At 31.8% G+C, this 17,483-nt stretch overlaps 2 protein-coding genes across 8 annotated transcripts; one reads left to right on the top strand and one right to left on the bottom strand.

Annotated features, from left to right (window-relative positions):
- Nucleotides 1–205: 205 nt before the first annotated feature.
- On the bottom strand, nucleotides 206–10,603 carry LOC141460961 (peroxisomal N(1)-acetyl-spermine/spermidine oxidase-like). Of its 6 annotated transcripts, none has more exons than XM_074141486.1 (12): nucleotides 10,428–10,603; nucleotides 9,903–10,099; nucleotides 9,446–9,634; nucleotides 8,128–8,204; nucleotides 6,505–6,614; nucleotides 3,619–3,774; nucleotides 3,228–3,465; nucleotides 2,275–2,614; nucleotides 2,062–2,181; nucleotides 1,262–1,470; nucleotides 1,040–1,169; nucleotides 206–538 (listed from the first exon to the last, which is right to left on the bottom strand). In XM_074141486.1, exons 1-12 carry the CDS (start codon nucleotides 10,459–10,461, stop codon nucleotides 416–418), a joined length of 1,923 nt encoding a protein of 640 aa, XP_073997587.1. In that variant the 5' UTR covers nucleotides 10,462–10,603; the 3' UTR covers nucleotides 206–415. The 6 variants fall into 6 exon arrangements, 5 of the variants coding, with proteins under 5 accessions (XP_073997587.1, XP_073997585.1, XP_073997586.1 ...); XM_074141484.1 differs by having other exon boundaries at nucleotides 1,040–1,189; nucleotides 1,267–1,470; XM_074141485.1 differs by having other exon boundaries at nucleotides 1,040–1,189; nucleotides 1,267–1,470; nucleotides 8,128–8,195.
- Nucleotides 10,604–10,638: 35 nt separating this feature from the next.
- LOC141460966 (uncharacterized) lies at nucleotides 10,639–16,650 on the top strand. Of its 2 annotated transcripts, none has more exons than XM_074141498.1 (6): nucleotides 10,639–10,782; nucleotides 11,717–12,018; nucleotides 13,492–13,642; nucleotides 14,753–15,018; nucleotides 15,109–15,294; nucleotides 16,140–16,650. In XM_074141498.1, exons 2-6 carry the CDS (start codon nucleotides 11,731–11,733, stop codon nucleotides 16,449–16,451), a joined length of 1,203 nt encoding a protein of 400 aa, XP_073997599.1. In that variant the 5' UTR covers nucleotides 10,639–10,782; nucleotides 11,717–11,730; the 3' UTR covers nucleotides 16,452–16,650. The 2 variants fall into 2 exon arrangements, with proteins under 2 accessions (XP_073997599.1, XP_073997597.1); XM_074141496.1 differs by lacking the exon at nucleotides 10,639–10,782 and adding an exon at nucleotides 10,877–11,183.
- The last annotated feature ends 833 nt before the right edge of the window (nucleotides 16,651–17,483 follow it).

The raw sequence follows: 17,483 nt of genomic DNA, 5'->3' as shown, positions 1-17,483 counted from the left end.
CCAAACTTGCAGTTGTCATGACAGCTTTAGCAGGTCCTCAGTTTTTCGCTCCGTTTTCCGTGACTCTGATGTTTCCCATCAGATCCGTTTCATATCATTTTTTCTTAAGTCAGACCAAATCAAAAGATCAAATATCTCTATAAATTGGGACATAATTTTTGTAATCGGTACGGATTTTTAATTGTTTATAAATTCTTATTATTAATTAAAAATAATAATTTATTATCTATCCATCTTACATGAAAGACTTTTATCGACAATTCAGCTGGCCGCGTACACATTACATTTAACTGTAAACATTCTTACTCAATAAAATTCCATTATATTCAGAGAATACACTCTCATAAAGTCATTAAACCTTGAAAATTAAAACTTGGTCCAGAAATTTGCATTAGAAAACGTTTTACTTTATACTTCAATTTGTCTTTAAAAAATTAATCAATTTGTTAGCTTGAATAAGCCCAGTCTCAAACGCTCCGTGGACCGTGGAAAAATGCCTCTCATGTAGCGCTTCTCCAGCGAACAGTACAGCAGGAATCTGTGAGTTAAAAACAGAAAAATAAAATTCGATTATTCACTCTCTGTAATTTCTCAATACACAAACTTGTCTTAAAAGGAAGGAAAACACTAGAAACATTCTATAGCGTATTTCCACTTCTGTAGTTTCAGAACTTAGAAGGTGAGCATTTTTTCATTTGCTGGAAAATCATTAGACAGATATAATTTTGTCATGAATTAGAAAAATCATTCAAGATAAAATCGTTGTCTGTTTTATAGCCAAAAATTAGTAAGAGCAAACACGAAAGTCTCTGCATGCAAGGTGGTCAATTTAAACATCTTCTCTTGACTCTGAATTTCCAAACATATTTAATTGTTATTACGTCATGCAGTTTGTGGAATCGTACATTACTCTAAAATAACGCTTTACAGACTGAAGCTAACTCTTAATTAAATTGTAAATCACAGCAAATCTAACATTCCCTGTCAGGAATACTTTTTTTTATTAACACGCTTAACAGGACATTCAACAACAAATAACCTTTCTTCCGTTATTTTCCGTGTAGATGGGAGTTAGAAGATGGGCAGAGAGATCTGCATACGTCTGATCACCACCAGCCTGGAAATAACTGTAACTCCCGCGAACTTGCTCATTACTCTTCCACTTGGATCTGTCAATGGATAATGGACACTAAGCATTCATTTTATAACTAGTTAATTTTTGATAAGCTTTGGATAATGTACAACCAAATTCAGTGCTTGCCTTACGATTTCAGTCGGAAGCGGCACATCAGTTCCAGTAAACCACGTCAATAATGTTCTACAATGTTCAGCAACCATTTCATCTGAAAGATGTTCAACCAATTCTGCGCCGATACCACCAACCCAGCATAATAGTACTGTAGGTAAATCTGCTACCAGATCGAATCCGGTCACTCCTCTTGTCCATACCATATTTAATTGTTGGTCTTCCTAAACAAATTTGGATAAACAATCGATTTTCTCGCAATCAGCTCAAACGATTTTCTTCGAAATATTTGGAATATTAATTGAGATCTGCTTCCTTCCTGGTGACTAAGCCAAATGTATATAGAAGCGTGAAGAACATAACAGCATTTCATGATCATATTCTCAGCCACTAATGAAGATCTTTCTTAGTTCAAGCTTTCTTTTTTAGTTGGGACTATCCTACCAATGATAATATTAGTGAATTCAATTTTAAAATATATTTCAATCAATGGAAGTACGGCTAATATGAATAAGGTCGGATTCCTAAAGTACATTTTTAAAGTTTTTTAAATTTAATTTATGGATGGAGGCACCATCGTCCCTTTCCTCCAAAGAAAGCTGTACAAATTTAAACCTGGAAAAATAACTTGAATGTACCGTTAAAATTTCATCGCAGAGGGCGTTAGTTCAACGGTAACTCTTATCATAAAATATTGACTTGAACTCTAGCTCACTAACTCACTAATGCATATTGCAACTTCTCAATGATGAGTGAGAGATCAAATTCGCAAGAAAGGAGAAAGAATAATTTTTTTTAGAGAAATAAGAAATTACCGGCAGATTATCTTTAACAGAATCCCAAACTAGTTGTATTCCTATCATATCTCGCCACCAAGCTTCTTCAAAATGCAGGAAAATTTTGTTAATTGTACCAAAACCAATAGATCGAAATCCCTGAAATGAAATTTTTATTTAAAACAGAGACTATTCCAGATTCAATTTTAAGAAAATTAATTTAACTATCTAGTTATTTAAATTCACTATTACCTTCGTATAAACTTCAGGTAAACGAGGTGAAAAGAAAGATGGTGGTAACGCATTGATAACTCCAACAGAACAGGTAACTATTAGATGTTCTGCTAAATATTCATGGACCCCACCAGTAGGCGAACAGCAAGACAATCTAATGATGCTGTTCCAGTCAACAGAGTTCACCAGTTTCTCGTACTCAACACTATTGTCCGGCAATGCGTCCAACAGTTGATTCACAACTTGGAAATAATTGCATTTAATGTTAAAATTTTCATTTCCATAACTCTGGAAACGACCCCAGTCAACTGCGCACAAATCTTCCAGCGTGTAACAACTGTTGTCTATTATCTGAAACCTATTATTAGTTGGTGAAATCTTCGTATCTAAATTAAGCTTATTAAATACACTCTAAAGATTATTTTATTAGAACTGATATTAGTAAACAAATGTCCAAATTTCATTATTATTCACATCTAGAAGGGTATTGTCTTATATATCTGCGAGACGAAGGAGCATTTAGTTAGGAAAGGTACCTTGTTGTCTGTTTCAAGCAGAGTAACAGGCAACACACATATTTTTCAATGTTTAATTCTCTTGTCATTCGTCACAACAAGAACGTTTTATTAAATGACCACTATTATCTGACCAATCATCTTTACTTTATTTATCATGCGTACATGAAAGGATAGGTAATTTTCTCAAAGCCTGGGCAGACCAATAGTTTGGAAATATCAGTTGTAGGACATAAGAGTATTGCTGATTGAAATTTTTTCTCAGATTATATTAAATTCAATGAAGTTCCAGAAAAGAGTGACGTCATTGGGAATATTAGGTTGTCCTAACCTGAAAACTTTCCTGGTTATTAAATATACTCTTAGGCCTAAAATAAACACGAGTATTAGATTCCAGAATGATTGGTCAGAAAGCCAACGCTACCGTGAGCCTGGAGGAAACAGAATAGCACAAACCTTAAATGCCAATCAAAGAGTTCTCGTTTCAGTTTCAGGGTGGCCGTTGAATCGCCAACACAGCTTTGTAAATATCGTTCAAACTCGACTTTTAGGTATTCACCCACAGTTTCAGGAGCACTTTTTCTTGATTTACAATAAAAATCCTCGCAATGTGATAAAATATTTTCAACCACTTTTCTTACTTCATTCACAAGTGTGTCTTGTATTTGTTCGCCATTTTTTCGAAAAAAATGTCCTGGAATGCAAACATTAAAGCATTGTGAAATATAAATTCGCTGTAAAGATCGCTACTTAATTCCTTAACATCTTTTTTTTGGTAGGATAATTGTAAATTATCGTGTCTAGAGAACGTTAAACTTGAGTTAAGAAAAAATTATTAATGCTTTACCTTCACCCTCTAAAGACACCACTGAAGAAAGTAATCGTTTCTTACGAACAAATTCATAGAACGTACTATTAGAACCGTGAACCCAGTGTGCACCAAGTTCAACATAACCTTCTTTGAATCTGTACGAACTTATTCTGCCTCCAGCTACCGACTGAGCTAATAAACAAAACAACAGGAACTGTTCTTCAGTTAAAAAAAAAACGAAAAAAAAAAAACGTTAAAACATTCAAATCAGAATTTATACACACTGGAAACAAAACAATAAAATTTTTCTGGAAGACGTTGGTATCATCTGATCTGCTTAAAGCATTTTTTACAAAACTGCTTAAATATTTTTCTCTATAAATGAAATGTGCTGGGCATTCTAGTAGAAAAATTGAATATACTACGTGAAGTACTAAACGAAATTTACAATTTTTTCTAAGTTAACAGATGTCTTCAAAATATAATTATACTTTTTACTATTGAAAATGAACTTAACTCCTTTATTTCTAGATTCTTAAAAATGTTCAAAGTTTTATCCATGAAATAGAAATTTTTGTTCATTACAGGAATAATTTTTAAAGTGAAATAGTTTAAACAGTTTGAGGGAAGAAACCAGGGTAAATCTTAGTGACTGGATGCCCACGCAGAGATACATGGGTTACAATCCTCTTCTTTCCGAAGATTTTTTTTCTTCTCAGAAACTTTCTTTCAGCTCATTGTATAGTTCTTGCGACTGTATTGTCTAAAATGAGAGTATAGAACCGGGGGCTGAAAGAGCTCTGAAAAAAAGCCCCCTGTGCCAGGAACCATAAGTGTAAGTGCATGTTTTAAATAAAATTAAAATAAATGAAACAATTTACTGCTAACTTTATGATTTTTAATATTTCTTTTTGTTAAACATAAAAAAATTAAATTCAGACACGCTAAATACGGTTTTTAATTTATTGATTTAAGTTCATTTTTTATTAGACATTTCACAGTTATATTTGTATACTCCTTAACAAAAACTTACAGTTTAAAATATTAAGTATTTGGGTTGATTAAACGCCAAAAGGTACACAAATCAGCAAGTACCCAACATTTCATTAATACTTCATTGATATCATTCAAGAAATTTTACTGCATTAACTTTTCATTGATAGTTTTAGAATTTATTAGATGTCGCAGACCCTTATGCTGGCCACTTCACTTATAATAATTTTTTTGTGAAAATAATAATAAAATGTATATTTCTTCATCATAACTAAATAGAAGCTTATTTTAACTCTATTCCACATTATTTTTCTGATTTATCTCTATTATGCCCTTTGCTCTGTGTAATCACATACACATGCACATTAAAATAAAATAAAAAGACAAAAGTAGTTCTGATCACTATTTAAATTTGAATCACGAAGTTAGAACAAAAGAATCTTCAATTCGTCTAACAGAAGTATTTGAGAGCACAAATAACACACACTTAATAACAAGTAAATTATTCATTCCTCAGTTTAATTTAATGCAGTCCCTTTAATTGAGTACTTGCAGTAAAACACTTTAATAATTAACTGTTCTAAATATGTGCAAATCTTATCTATTTTATATTCCATATATACATGTAAGATTGTGGGAAGAACACCTAGATTAAGAATGTAGTTGAAGAAAACTATATTGTTCAACATTAACCCAGATTAATTATTACCTAGTATTTTTAACCCTTGAATACATAAAGTAACAATCACTTTAATCGAAGAATTAACTTAAACCGACAATTTTTATTTAAAAACTAAATAAATAAAATAAACATAACGTTTTACTTTTCAACCTGTGATTAATAGTTTGATTATTACAGATTAATAGATATTACAGTCAATCTAAGTGAAATGGTGCGTTACTTGAACAAATATTTTGTAGATGAAAATGACCAGCATAAGGGTCCGTGACATCTAATATATTCTAAAAATATCAATGAAAAGTTAATGCAGTAAAATTTCTTAAATGATATCAATGAAGTATTAATGAAATGTTGGGTACTTGCTGATTTGTGTACCTTTTGGCGTTTAATCAACCCTTATACTTAACATTTTAAACTGTAAATTTTTGTTAAAGAGATTTTTGTACCTTTTGGATAGATTTCCCTTTTTGCTTTACAGATTTTCTTAACATTTGGAATAAGCAATAGTTTCATTACAACCTGATATGGTGTTAAGTCACACCCGTAACTACCACTGGAGAGGTCTTTTAAATGAATGCTTAGAGTTGCGGTCCCCAAAGAATCCGCAACAACAGTTTTCTTCGGTAAACATTTCAATCAAAATTGGAAGGTATTTGTCGTAAATAACAAAAGAACAAAATTTATCAAAATTGGTCGTAGTTAATGATTATTAAGGCGGACCTTACTTTAGTGGTGCAACTCCGTTTCTAATGTTGAAAACTCGAGATCCACAAAAGCTTTATTCTCATAAAATATTGAATCGAATGAGTATTCGACGATGGACGTAAATCAGTTCACGCGTCAATAATTTAAACGATTGCAATACTTCCTCTTAGTAGGTGTAAGAGCATAGTAGCACTTTAGAGTCACGTATGGAAGCTTTTACCACTTTTCCTGCTAAACTTTATCAAACCGGACTAAGTGTTATAGAAACAATAGTAATAATACTTTTAGAGTGGGCCTTACTTGCGTGGGGCAAACTCCCCTCCTTATGAGGCACAGCGTCGAGACTTTTAAAGCGCAAATCTGTACAAAATTTCCATTCCAATGGCACTTCATTCATAAAAATCGGTTCACATGTCGATAATTTGAAATGATTGCAATACTTTAAACCTCAATTTAGTCTCCGTAATTAAACATTTAAGTAAAATGTTTACATTCATTCAATTTAATCGTTCTTCAATCAACCTTAAAGAAAATAACCTTACCTTCTAGAACTTGGAAATCTAGAATGCCGGCCTGGGTTAGCATAAGTGCAGCTGCAAGTCCTGCGATTCCAGCGCCAATTATAACTATTTTCGTTCTTATTCTATTTTTACTGCAATAAAAAAAGATAAATTAATCTTTAAGCGCTGATAAAATGGTGGTTTCATTTGGTTTATAACTCTGTCATTAACTCATAACTCTATCAGTAAATGCATCGGTTTAAGAAACTTAGACGTCCAATATCCACGACGTTCAACCTGACAGGATTCTGCAATATTGACTTTTAAAATTGTAAAACAGTACTGTTCATTATACGAAAAATACTAAAATTGTTAGAAATATCTATTTGTATTAAATGTATAATTCCTACAAGTCAAATCCACTCTACCTTGGAAGATCCTAGAGTGACACCTTGCCAACATAGGTTACCTTACAAAAGTAAGTAGAATTTTTGAATTGTTCAAACTGATAGACAAGGATATCCACAGGATTCTAGGATATTCCTACAGGACTGGTTATGCATTCTAATAATATATTAGTGGGACAAATAGCTATTATTTAAATATTTCTAGTGAAGGCGATTAGAGTTAGTAACATTCTCTTTAATTAGGTTAGTTTAATCACATCTATAGTTACAACAATTTAATTTCAATTGGAAATTGACATCAATCATTATTATTATTTTCATATTTATGATTGAATTAGCGAGGACTCGGTCCTAAATAAAAATAAAACAATAACTCCGACTTATCACCAACGTTTTGACAAATTTATTGCCTTTTTCAGGGCCTAGATATTGCAAATAAACAATAAAACTCATGTTGGCAATAAATTTTTCCAAACGGAGTTGTTGCTTTTTTTATTTTGATCGAATCCTCGCTAAACATTAATAGTTTACGGTCACTAAAAGTTAATAATACAGATGATTATTTACACCAAAAATCAAATAAGATGTAAAGTTACTGATTATTTACATATTTTCATGCAAATATGTTTTGTATTGAAAAAAAAAACAAAAAAAACCATTCATTTATTGTAAAAATGAATGAACAAGGGAAATTTGAATGCAGCACTATATGTTTACAATGCTGAATGACATCAACAGTTAACACAGAGGTTTCAGGGTAGCAGCCTACCTAAATAATATCGTGACAGTCAGCCGTTTTCCATTGGATAAAAGATAATGCAAATTTAAAGAATTTAGATAAAGAAGCATTAAAGCTAAACCAGAACTGGCTAATTCGAGCAAGAACACAAAATCCACACTAAAATGCTCAGTTTTTTGAAATAAAAAACAAACATGTATGAAATACCTCATTATGCTGTAAATTACAAAAATTATAAAGAAAATAATAAATGCAAAACTTTAAATTACAAAAAAAGGTTTTTCTTGGGAAAAAAAATAATGTTAGTGGTTCACTGTAGAGACGTTAGTTTTGTTCGATCAGAGTTCTATCTAGTTTTGGAGAAAGAACCAATTATACTCCTATAATCAACCATATTTACTAGCCGTGCTTCATGCTTAGAAAAGAGAAGTCAAACAAACAGAACGGAAGTGAAGCTCTCTGGATGTAAATAACACAATTCATTTAATACATACTTTTTTAGTGAAATAGTTTACCAACCTGCTGAATTGCAATATCCGGTCGCAGAGGGGTGTTGGAGCTAACAGAGGACATTGTAAGACGATCAACTGCATCACCTCATCAACACAAGTTTGGTTTTGTTTTTTGTTTTTTACTTTGTTAAAACTAAAATGCTTCTGGCCACTTTAATAGCCGCTAGTTGGAGAACTAAACATATGAAAGTAGAAGCAGCAAAACTCGAGGAAATCCTGAATTCTTCGGTTGGAGAACGACGAATCCGGGATTAGGATATTGAACACAACGAAAAAAAAACTGCATCAAACTCTAGGAAGCATTTTTTTGGGAAGGCGATCAACGACAGGTTAAGCTCCACCTCTCAAACCACAATGAAAATTACAATGTTGTCGATTTCATCCAAAAGTCATTGTCGCGGTATCAGCCCTAATGACTTCAGGATTTCCTAAAGTTTTGGTGGCTACTGTTCACAGAATCTGAAATTAAAGCTATCTAAATTCAGAAAGTTTCTAAACAGCGTTTTTTACATAAAAAGTGAAAATAATAAAATAAATAAATATACTTTTATTGTAGTCTTGTAACATTTAAATATAATTTAATCAATATGGCTGCTTAAGACCATTTCTTACTGGGCTCTTTTTCCTTATTGTAATTTTACATTAGTTTTTTGGCCTATTCGGTTTCTGCTAAAATATAGTGAGGCAAACTGGAGTTTCAGGTATTGACCAAACCAGTAAGTTGCACCAGAACGAAGGGTCTATTCTTTAGATGCGCTGAATTAGCCCTCATATTACATGAACGACATAATCTGACATGAATGAAATAATCTAATTGCTCGTACTGAAATTATTAAAACCATAAACTTACATACATTCTTAAAATCTAAAAATCAGACCAGAACACCCTAAAGTACATAGCCTCTGTTAGGTTTAAATTAAGAGCTTTTCTAGAGTGAAGAAAGCACCTTTGTTGCCCTCAATATCGAAAAAATTGTAACATAAGTTTAGCTTTTTTTTTCTAATTTCAACATGGACTTTACATAAAATTGTAACTCATATACCATATAAAAGAGTTTAGGACAAATATTAATATTCAATTAATTGATTTAATGTTTTAGTAATGTGCTTATAATAAAAAAGGTGCAGCGTTATATTGACTCAATCTTACTGAAATTTTTAATCCAACTTCATATTAGATTTTATTCAAGCAAATATTTTAAACAGAAAACTTTAATTGAATGTTTCGTTGTTGTGTTAAGTGAAATAATCAATTCTATTTTTGGCCACTAATTAAAAATTATATGCATTTAAATTTTGCTTCAAAAATAGTGATATAAATGTACCTGTGGAGAAATGAGATACCAAGCTCTAAGTGTCATATCTGTGGCGGAAGTTAAGGACTTATAGCTGGACAAATATTTAAGCATCAGGTTGTAGTCGATTGTCTTGTAACGAACTTTATTGTGCGCTTCTCCATTGTCAGCTTGAGCAGTTGGGGTTGATGTAATACTCCGTAACTTCATTTTCATTCTCTACGAAATAGAGATCTCAATTAGGAGTCTTCAGAGGATAAACTTCGATTATTTTAATTTTTGTTTAAGGGAGTATTTACCATTGTGACTAAACAGTTATATAGGTCTCCAAACTAACTGGTGCCAGATAAGAAACCTACCTGATTTACTAGCTACCGGAATGAAAATTCTGGAAACTCATTAGCTCCTTAACTACTTTATCTAGCTCTCATTCCAATATACGTTTGCTAATGACTTCTTTTTAACGCTTTAAAAATGGATAAATTACCTTCTTGATGAGGCTAAAAATACGAATTAGTGCTTGATCATAGCATGGAAGACCTGATATTTCTTGGCACAAATCAGACGTACTTGAACAATATCCTCCATTTGGCAATCCGTACTTTACTAACGGCAGAGAAGAATTCATTGTGGCATCTATTTCTGCAGATTGTGAAGAACTGTTTATCGTCAACATGCTATTAGCTAAAAAATAAAATAGAATCCAATATAATTGAAGTGAACAATGATTTACTGTAGGAAATAAGCATTATCAATTGAATACACGGAATTAAGTACGGAAAAGTTAGAAGTAATGTGTCTAATTCGATCACTTCTGAACTATTCTTTAAATTTAGGATCCAGCTTAACTAATCTATTGAGTGAGTGAGTGCAGTAAATGGAATAACAATCAAGAAAAGTAAATAATATTAAGAGTTCTAGCTACGGAACTTATAAAGATTGGTTTCATAAAATATTAAAATATGAGATTTAAAAAATAATTGTAATTATTTATAAAAAATAAAAATAATACCAATTTTAGGTCGCCGGTAGTATAAATAAAACATGAAAATGAAAGACGAAGGTTAGGTAAATGTTACCACGTGAAGGTTTCAATTTAGACTGTAATTTGTTAACTCTCGAAAGATAATTGTACAGCCCGCAAAATATGAACTTTCTAACAAAATATTTTCCACATACGCAATTTTCCATGACGAAATGATTATTATAAAAAAAAATCTGAGGAGAACGTATTTTCACAAATTTAATGAACTTTTACAGACCCGAGTTTTTAAAAACATTCTGTTCTTTCTTTGGGCTCGAAAGAAAACGATTATTTCTGAAAAAAAATCGATAACTTGCACAATTGCATTCATTCTTACGAGGGGGTAAGAGAATATTATAATTTCATATTTGATTTTATTTGTTGTGGTTGACGTATAGAGCAAACATTTTTTAATTGAGGTTTTTTTAGCAAGTAATTTCATTAATATTTTCTTATTAAAATTCTTCGTTTAACGGGTGTTAAGTGATCGTTGCTTCGTAGCAAATGTTTAGAAATTGAATGACGTCAGCGCAAAACTCGGTATCCTGATTCGTGGGATTGCCAGTTTTTGGAGTGTTATCTACTGGGAAGGTGTCAAAGTATAAGGAAAATAAGTCAAATAATTCTTGTACGGACAAGGTGGTGTCATTTTGGGTTAAAAGGAGGCTGACAGTTTTCTAATATTGAAATCTTGAGGCAGCATAAAAATGTCTTCAACGATTTGACAAATTTTTGTACTGATATGTAAGTTATATGATAACAAGCTAAAAATTATCTTTTTTTGTTTTTACTATTTCTTCCTTGTTTGCAGCTGCTATTGAAGAACAAAATTCATCTAATTTTATTTGCATAGCTAATGTTTTATCTTTAAAGCTAATCTGCTACGATTTGCTACTCTATTACGACCACTTCTATTCGTCTTAGATTATTTAAGTAAAAAGCTCTAATGTAGTTTTAATTTCTCATTATATTATTTTGCGTATCGTCAGTTAAGTTCATTAGTGCTTAAATCCTTTATTATTGTATATAGTATCTATGTTATTGACGTTTAACTTCATTTTAATCACAAACTTTCTTTTTTAATTTCAATGATATCAATTTGTAACAAGTCATTTAAATATCGTTATAATTACGAGATTCAAAATAGCGGTAGGCATCTCTGCAAAACTTAATGTAATGATTAATATATTAATTAAAAATCAGCCCTTCAGGAGTACGTGTGTTTTTTGAAATTTTCTAGACTTATAATAATGATTATTTTTTACGTTCTTTTACAGTTCAAGGTTTCAAAATGGCAAAAGCAGAAGTGGAGCGGCTTCAGAAGAACAAAAATCCTGAGTTGGAAAAAATTAGGAATGAAGTATTACATGCTAAAGGAGAAGATGAAAAACTAGCTAAAAATTTGTCTTCCCAACTTTCAGCAATCCATGCTGCCTATTTGTTTAGCGGTTGTGGAAGATCAGCTTTGGCGCAGATTTGTACGGTAATATCATCCACTCCAGCTTCATCAAATACAGCTGCAACTTCTTCATGGAAAGATCTAGGCTTTCGGTTGGGCCTTACTTTTCATCAGATATGTGTAAGTATTGAAATTCAAGGTCATTTTAGTTGGTATTTAATTATTTTTTTCTGTATTAATGAATTTTATAAACGTTCGTTAATTCTAACATAACTCTTCATGATACTCTTCCAATAATCGAAAAACTAAAAAACGAAACATGCAAATTTTCCTTTGAGCAAATTTAAAAAAAAAGAAAAAAGTTCATCTTAAAATTCTAGAAGGAAGAAAGAATATTGCCAATTTCAGTCATGACTGTTTTGCCTAGCTTTCGACCTAGGGACTAGGTCATCTTCAGGGCTGTGGAACATATTTTGAAATATAATAGGGACGTAACTTATACAAATCCATTATAACACAATTATTACACTATACTGTAAAACAGCGTTTCCCAACCTTTTTTAACTCGCGTACCACTTGGCAGTACATCATGCTAAATTGTACCACTTGGTAAAAATGATTGTATATCGTGAAATTTGTTATTCCGAGTGTGTTATATTTATTATTATTATTATTATTATTATTATTATTATTATCATCTTTATTTGTATAGAGATACAATGTATCTGTTACAAAGGAGTTCAAGTTCATGTTCACTTTATAAACTTTGTAAAAGTGTAAGATCTTAGTTTTAAAACTTTTTTTAAAATAAAATTTAATGTTGCTTGGATAGAGCTTACTCATTACAATCCAGTCTCCTCTTTAAGCAGATCTTTACATAGTTATCATTTAAGTTCTGTCACATGATAATTCTATTAAATTTTCTTTATTTTTTATTGATAATGATGTAGCTTTTCCTAAATTTTCTTTATAGAAGGTGGTTTGAAATCCAATTATCATTAGTTTTTTCGGGTTTTGGTAAAATTCTCCATGAATGACAATTTTAATCCTGTCAAATGTGCTATTATATTTTCTCCTATATTTTGAGACAGACTAACCTTATTACTGTATAATATTTAATCAAAATAATTTTTATGAAATAGGGAAAAACGCATCTATGATATTTTTATTATTATTTTTGTATGTCCGCCATTATTGATTATTTTTCGCGTACCACCAACCAGCAACTCGCGTACCACAGGTTGGGAAACGCTGCTGTAAATATGTTCCAGAGCCCTGAAGATGACCTAGTCACCCTAGGGTCGAAAGCTCGCGCGGCATAATAATAAAAAATTGATGATTGAAATTGGCATTATTCTTTACTTGCTTCTGGAATAATGTAACAGTCACCAAAAACAATGAACAATACTTGAAATTCTTGATACAAATTAATGCCAATGTCTTTCATAATTTATTTATTTCCTTTTTGGAGGAATAGGATAAGAGCCCTTAAGATTAACAAGAAGCATGCCTTGTGATTTTTCCAAAATTCTCAAGATATGTTTGTGAATTTCTATTGGTTAGAATTTGAAATAATCCCTTCATTTTGCAAATGGCTGTACATTATTTGGTAGCTTCTGTTTGTCTTTTCAAATTTAATTTTTAATTTTGCAGTGCATAGAAAACTATAAATATTCTGATTGTACGGAGAATGTATTGAAAGCTTACGCTCAGAATATGAACGCAACATTGGACAAAGTTATTACAGCTCTGTTTGAACTTAAACGTTACGATGCAATTTCAGAGGCTTATCCACATCTAATAGGTAAACTATTCTAATCGATCGATGATTTTAAAAACTTAATGGCCAATTGTTTTTATTAAAACTTAATGTTATCCTGTAACCAGACAACGGGTTTAAGTTAGAATACATTTTTTTTTTTAATGCAATTGTGAATTGAATGGAAATATATTTGAAAAAAACTCTCTACATGCAAATTTTCTTTTTCCTTGTTTTTATGATACAAATTTTGCATTTCTTACAAGGAAAGGTCTTTAAAATTTACTGCCTAAACTCTTCAATTCGGAAGCCTTAAAAAAATAGAGGTCGATTTACAAAAAAAAAAATGTATGGCCTGGAACCTATTTTATGCCATTTGTCGTGATTTAACTGTGGGGATTGATTTGCACTAATTTCTAGTCTAGTTGTAATAACTCGTAATAACAGTAGCTTGGGGGAAGGAATTAGTTCAGAGTTTTGTGCACTGGACTCCCACTGGAGATTCTGGATTCAAGTCCAGTTGGTTGCTATTGGATTTTCTCTCTTCTAGGGGTCTCTAGATCGCTGATGTACTGTTTTGTCTGTAACGAGAGAACCCTAACTGGTTGTCGGTAGTGCATTGGAAAAGGGCTCCAGATGCTCATGAACGTGTTAACTCGTTAAAAAAAAAAAAATTATACATTTATACAAAACTTTCTCTTCCTTACTTTATCCAGTACAGAATACTGTGCTTTACAACGAAATGACTAAGAATGCGATGTTAAGAGAAATTGGTGGGGTCATTTACAAAAAATCACTGAAGAATGAAAACAAATCCGTTCCATAAAATAATATTGAAAATGTATTCAGGTCTGGAATTGTGCTTCCAGCTTTGGAATTCACTGCGAACAAATTTGAGTAACATATATAAACCTTCTTAACAATATATTTTGAAAAGGAGGGTATTTTTTAGGCGAAGCAGCGCTTTAGATGCAAGTAATTTTGAAATTATCGAGTATTTACGTTAACTTAAGTAAACTGTGAAAGTTTTAAGCCTGTTATTTCACTCCTTCCTGGGTAGCGCATGTTTATTAGTTCCTTTTTATTTAATAATCTAGCCACTATTTCATGGTTTCATCATTCTAATGTGACAAGTTCAATTTTTTTTTTTTTTAGCTCTGGAGAAGTTCGCAAGGCGTGAACAAGTAGTGAGAACTGAGGAAGAGGACGGTGGATATCACAGTATAGATGGCCTGGAATCAGAGGAACCAACTCATGACGGTATATTAAGACCATCTGGCTTAAGACATCTCAGTTCACAGTTGTACATTACTTTAAGAAATTTAGAAATACCACTGTCTGATCAGCTCATTCAAGATGTCAAAGTTGAGGACAGTCATCAGCAAGCCACGATTGTTCGCCGTCCAAGACAACCAAATAAGGTAGCGGTATTATAAAAAAAATATAGTTTTCATAATATTGATTCAGAATAATTGATTCAACTTAACCACATTAATATCTTATTTAAACAGAATAAATGCAGTAAACGAGTGATGCTTACTTTTGCACACGATGGTGAAAAGGTGGCGACCAGCGTGGCGGCCCAGTTACGAAAAGCTAGAGGTCAGCATTTACCAATTGGCGTCCTTATCCTGGACGAACATGCTGATGTGGTGGAAGCAAATCCAGAACAGTTCATCACTCATTATTTCCCCCAGGTTTGTATTTTGACTTCTTTTGGCTAGCTAAATATCTTTATAATTATCTGATTGGTTGAGTACGTACATCTCGCGCAACTTTCACTTATCACGTTTCACACTTTTTGAAACTTACAATTTTTCACTAAAAAGCTGACTTCAATATTATACGAATTCTTAAAACTTAAAATACTTGAAAGAAGGCGCCACGGTAACCGAGCGGTTAAGAGGCTAAACCCGCAATGCTAAGATGTATTGTGGTAATGGATTCGATTCCCGGTCTTAGGCCTTGGATTTTATTTAATAGTTAATAAAAGAAATTTAACAGTAAAGTATGTTTGCTAGTCGCCTCCGTCCGCGACACCTAATTGGTAGTTGGACGTAAAGACCCGCCTGAAAAAATAGGCAATTACTTTACTTTACTTGAAAGATACCATTCTTCATAATTCGTGACATTTTCGATCAGCTAATTTTCTTTGAATTTCGAATTTGAGTACATATTTAACCATAATTGATATTCTATAAGTGATAAGTTCATACATTACCCTGACATGGAGCTTTAGGGGACAGCGGCACCCCTTCAAGAAGTGCCCTCATTTCCTTGGTTTTGCTACAATTAAGAAGTAGTACAGCCGCTTCAGTCTTGAGAAAATCACACTTTGAATCTCATATCATTCAGTCGTTAAGTGCAAGAACAAAAGTCATCAGCCAGTTTTTCTAGATTTATTTCTGTATCGAAAACTATCCGAAACAGAGATGAAGCTTGAACCAATTGATTTTAATCTTATGAAACAATAAAAAACCACAAGCCGTTGTGATTACAGGCCAAAGTTATTAAAAACCCTCTTTTTCAAAATCATTTCCAGATGGACTACATCGTCCCAATAATTACGCCACAATATCTGGACACTATTGACAAGAACAGCAGTCCCGAGGCCAGTCTGTCATCGGCCATAGATACACGTTATGTGCAGATGATACACACGCTGATGGTTAAATACTACGTAGGTAATTCCTGTAGAAATGATAAATTCCGATCGATTATACCAGACTGTCATGTAAACAGTATTTTACATGATGAACGAATGAAGAGGGATCTGGTATTGCAAGCGTTTGTCACGGAAAGCAAGTTGGAAACGTTAGCCATGAGGATATTGAAGAAGAAGAAACAGACATAGAGCTTTGTTGGAGTATCAGTCGATTCTTATATAACAATCATTCAATATCTAATTTGTTTGTTCCTTAAAATTCGACTCAATCTTGTTAAATAATGTTGTTTTTTTTACCTAATAACCAGAATTATAAATAAACCTTTAAATATGTATTATTTGTTGTTAAAATTATTTTTTTATAATAAAGTAAGAAATAAATTTCGTATTTTATTTTATTTTTTCAAATTTTCCTTTCCCCGGAAGTGTGAGTTTGTAGGAAGACTCTTGGGTTAGAAATAGTTATTTATTTTTTGAAAATGGTTTGGACAACGTCTAGCATTGCAGGCCTCTTAACTTAAAAATGTATCTCTTCAGTTTGATTAAAATAGTACTGGTTTTTATACAAATCGGATATTGTAATTTATTTTTTGCAAAATATTTTGGTATGGAGGGGGGGACAAAATAGCTTGACAGGAAAACGGAATACGTTCCTAGCGTTGTTAAAACCTTTTATATTATTCAAGTGTCTTTAAAAGAGATGCATCTGTTGAAATCTCAAAACGAGAATTCCGTCTATTACAATACCTTTTCTTACTAGTAGAGTAATGGGAGGTTTCTTCTACTAAAAGAGATTTTAAAGGTTATAAAAAAATGAAAAATTAAAAACAAAAAATGTACTCTAGGTTTAATGATTTTACAGAAGTAAACATGCATCAAACATTTATATACAGAAGTCCCCAAAAATTTAAACTTTTATTACATAATAGGAAGAACCTGACTATATTACAAATATCTGTTTATTATTTTTATTATTATTATTATTATATATACATACAATTCTTCCTATATGATTCAAAACAAATATACATTGATGTTAATTTTTTTTCTCTGTCATTGCAATTAGACCATTTTTATTTTATCTTTACACATAATTACCTCTAAAAATCGCTTAAGAAAAATAATGGGCGTATCACTGAAGCTTCATTTTCTTTTATACCTTTCATTTTGTCACTTTCTATATATTCTTAAGGTATATATCAAAGAAATAAAGTTCTTATT

This window comes from Rhodnius prolixus, unplaced genomic scaffold (genome assembly GCF_049639745.1).
Source record: "Rhodnius prolixus isolate KJV_2025 unplaced genomic scaffold, Rpr scaffold_6, whole genome shotgun sequence".
Taxonomy (NCBI): domain Eukaryota; kingdom Metazoa; phylum Arthropoda; class Insecta; order Hemiptera; family Reduviidae; genus Rhodnius; species Rhodnius prolixus.
This window is presented reverse-complemented; position numbering and strand designations above follow the sequence as displayed.

Excerpts from the sequence above, each read along its gene's own strand:
- LOC141460966 (XM_074141498.1), top strand. The coding sequence starts at position 11,731 with ATGGCAAAAGCAGAAGTGGAGCGGCTTCAGAAGAACAAAAATCCTGAG. Across the intron at positions 12,019-13,491 it reads TTACTTTTCATCAGATATGT|TGCATAGAAAACTATAAATA; the intron begins GTAAGTATTGAA and ends TTAATTTTGCAG. Across the intron at positions 15,019-15,108 it reads GTCCAAGACAACCAAATAAG|AATAAATGCAGTAAACGAGT; the intron begins GTAGCGGTATTA and ends TTATTTAAACAG.
- LOC141460961 (XM_074141484.1), bottom strand. The coding sequence starts at position 10,461 with ATGTTTTATTTATACTACCGGCGACCTAAAATTG. Across the intron at positions 3,775-6,504 it reads AGATTTCCAAGTTCTAGAAG|CTCAGTCGGTAGCTGGAGGC; the intron begins GTAAGGTTATTT and ends TTTGTTTATTAG. Across the intron at positions 1,471-2,061 it reads CTGTTAAAGATAATCTGCCG|GAAGACCAACAATTAAATAT; the intron begins GTAATTTCTTAT and ends AAATTTGTTTAG.